This window comes from Bipolaris sorokiniana (assembly GCF_000338995.1).
Source record: "Bipolaris sorokiniana ND90Pr unplaced genomic scaffold COCSAscaffold_102, whole genome shotgun sequence".
Classification (NCBI taxonomy): domain Eukaryota; kingdom Fungi; phylum Ascomycota; class Dothideomycetes; order Pleosporales; family Pleosporaceae; genus Bipolaris; species Bipolaris sorokiniana.
Genome location: NW_006911995.1, coordinates 1 through 2,712, shown reverse-complemented (window position 1 = coordinate 2,712; position 2,712 = coordinate 1). Strand labels below are relative to the sequence as shown.

General features: G+C 47.9%; 1 protein-coding gene across 1 annotated transcript; it reads left to right on the top strand.

Moving 5' to 3' along the window:
* Nucleotides 1–900: 900 nt before the first annotated feature.
* On the top strand, nucleotides 901–1,179 carry COCSADRAFT_45406 (uncharacterized protein; the record flags this gene model as incomplete). Its single annotated transcript, XM_007708014.1, has 1 exon — nucleotides 901–1,179. A coding segment is annotated over one exon (279 nt), but the record flags the coding sequence as incomplete, so codon positions are not given.
* Nucleotides 1,180–2,712: the final 1,533 nt, after the last annotated feature.

Here is a 2,712-nt window from a genome sequence, read left to right as displayed (position 1 = left end):
CATCTCGATTTTTCCGTAAGGCCTTGCCAACGTGTAGGTACGCGGGTCTAGTCCTTAAGGCGGGCACTGCCCTACGAAGGAGCTCGTTCATAGTACGGAATCATCTATCTGTTACGAGTCACAAGAAGGATTCTCTTCTTAACAAGAGATAAGAAGGCAGGGAGCCTAGGGACGTCCACGCCAGAAGGGAATAGCCATCGCGGGGCTCGAGGTCACGTAATATGCTATCCCGCCAAGGCTTACCATCTAGAATAGCAGAGCAGGAAGAGAAGGTAGTACCACCCTAACCATCCCGCTAAAATGTGATGCACGGGATAGCAGAACTAGAAGTAATAAAGGCATCAAAACAAATAGATGATGTTTTCGCCTTTATTATAATATAAAGCTCGCAGGCTCTGGTAAGAACCTAGGTAGAGAAGTATAGATCTGAAACCTATGTAACACACCAAGTGTTAGGCGTTTAGGTATACGGACTTATTGTACCCGGCTTCTTGTCGGCCTAGGGCCTGCTTTTGCTTCTTCGTTTTATAGCCGTTTCAGGCTTAGATTTTCAGCAAGCTAGGCAGCTTGGCTAGTTAGCATTTTTCTAGATTAAAGTAGAAAACTGAGGGTTTTTCTCTTATAGCTCCGTGTTACAACTACCGCGGTCTGTTATATAAGACAGAATATTCCCCTTGTAGGTTTTACTGTATTCGGCATAGAGATTTGTAGAGTAATGCGTGTTCAATAATAGCTGTGACTATAATACTTTAAAAGAGGTGTTACTTAATACAAATTCTCTATACAGTCACGTCTCAAAAGTCTGTTCCCCCGAGCACGGGCCTACCCCACCATCCCAATTTCCTCAGACTAGTCTCTTCTTCAACACCATGTAACTCCATCTAAATGAGATCTTTTTGCGCAGAAATTTCGCGTAATCGAATGCCAGGTAGTGAATTATCAGATGCCCAAAGGATATATATTTTGGCCCAAGCGGAGGGTGGATGCAGCACGTCAGAAATCGCGACGCGTCTGAGCTGCACGCGCCGCGCAGTAAACAAAATAATCCATCAATGGGACACCGAAGGAACCTACACCAAGCACGATCGGATGGGCCGCCCACCCAAATTAACTAGTAGGGATCACCGACAGCTGCTTCGAGCCGTAAAAAAAGATCCCAAGATCGAGTACCGCGCGCTGTATCGCGAGGCCAACCTATGGGACTCTGACTCCGGCACCTCCACCGTCTCTCGCGCCACAATTCGACGAGCACTTGCTCGAATGGATTACCATAAGTTTAGAGCGAAGCGCAGGCCACTTATTACCCGGATTATTGCCAAAAAACGCTTATTTTTTGCGCGGAGGTGGCGTTTTTTCACTTAGGGTGGTGATACTATTTTGAAGTTTTCAGACGAGTGTAGTATCGCCCGCGGTTCTGGCCACAACACCACTTGGGTATGGAGATTACCAGCGCAGAAATGGTCTCACGAGATGATAGAAGGTGTCCCCACTGGCCGGCAGCCCGCTCGTATGGTGTGGGCTGCAATTTGGATAGGTCAAGATGGTGTTGTAGGCAGGAGTCCTCTGGTGATCATGCAACGAGATCACACACGGCAACGACATGGATATACTGCATGGAGCTACTTGCAGGCACTTGAGGAAGGGCTAATACCTGACTGGAGACGCGGGGAGATATTTATGCGGGATAATGCACCTATCCATACTGCTCGTGTCTCCAAAACTTGGTTCAGGAATCACAACATTGAGACTATTGACTGGCCCCCCTTTTCTCCGGATCTCAACCCCATCGAACACCTCTGGTGGGCACTCAAAAAGAAACTCCATGAGCTGCACCCCGAGTTTGACTACATGGGCGACACAGAAAGGGAGTGGGATCAGTTTGAAAATGGGTTGCGAGAGGCCTGGTCTGCCATACCTGATTCTTTGATTACCAAACTGATCTCGAGTATGCCGCGACGCCTCGACGCCGTGCGCACTGCACATGGTTATCAAACAAAATATTAAGATTAATAGCTTTAATTTGATTATTTCAAAATTAATTTTGGACGTGGTTTGGTGGAGCTGCACGGGGTTGAAGTTATGGGAAAAAGTGGTGATCGTGGCCCGTGCGCTCGGGGGAACAGACTTTTGAGCTAGTACTGTATAGATACTTACTTTGCTTCTATCGGGAAAGTTATACATGAAGGCTCGAGTAGAAGTACGGTGACGTGCATCCCAACATGAGGGAAACCCCTGTGTGCCGGAACCGGCAAATCGGCTAGCGAATTCTGGGCAGAGACTATGATTTAGGTGAGCCAACTGGCCGGTTCCGGCTCAGAGGGATTTCTCCCTTGCAGGACGGTGCGTCGATTTACAGTCTTCTATCTTATTCTAAGCGTAGTTATCTCAGTATCATATCCTACAAACATATTGCTCACTTGTCTTATTGTAGCTAGTAAGGGTAGTGGATCTTGAGAGGGAGACAAAGATCAGAAGCCCTTTTGAAAATTCAGACTTTCGACGGTAACATCCTTCCCTGTGTGCCGGAAAACCTGGTGAGCCGGAATGAGCCAATGAGATCCAGCATCTCGCGGGGATGACTGCGAACCTTGCGCTCTCATTAGCTAGTTCCGGCCCACCGGGTTTCCGTTGCACAGGGAAGGATGTTACAGTACTAAGGTCCGTCCCTACGTGCCGAAAAACCCTGTGTGCCGAAAACGATCAATCAGATCG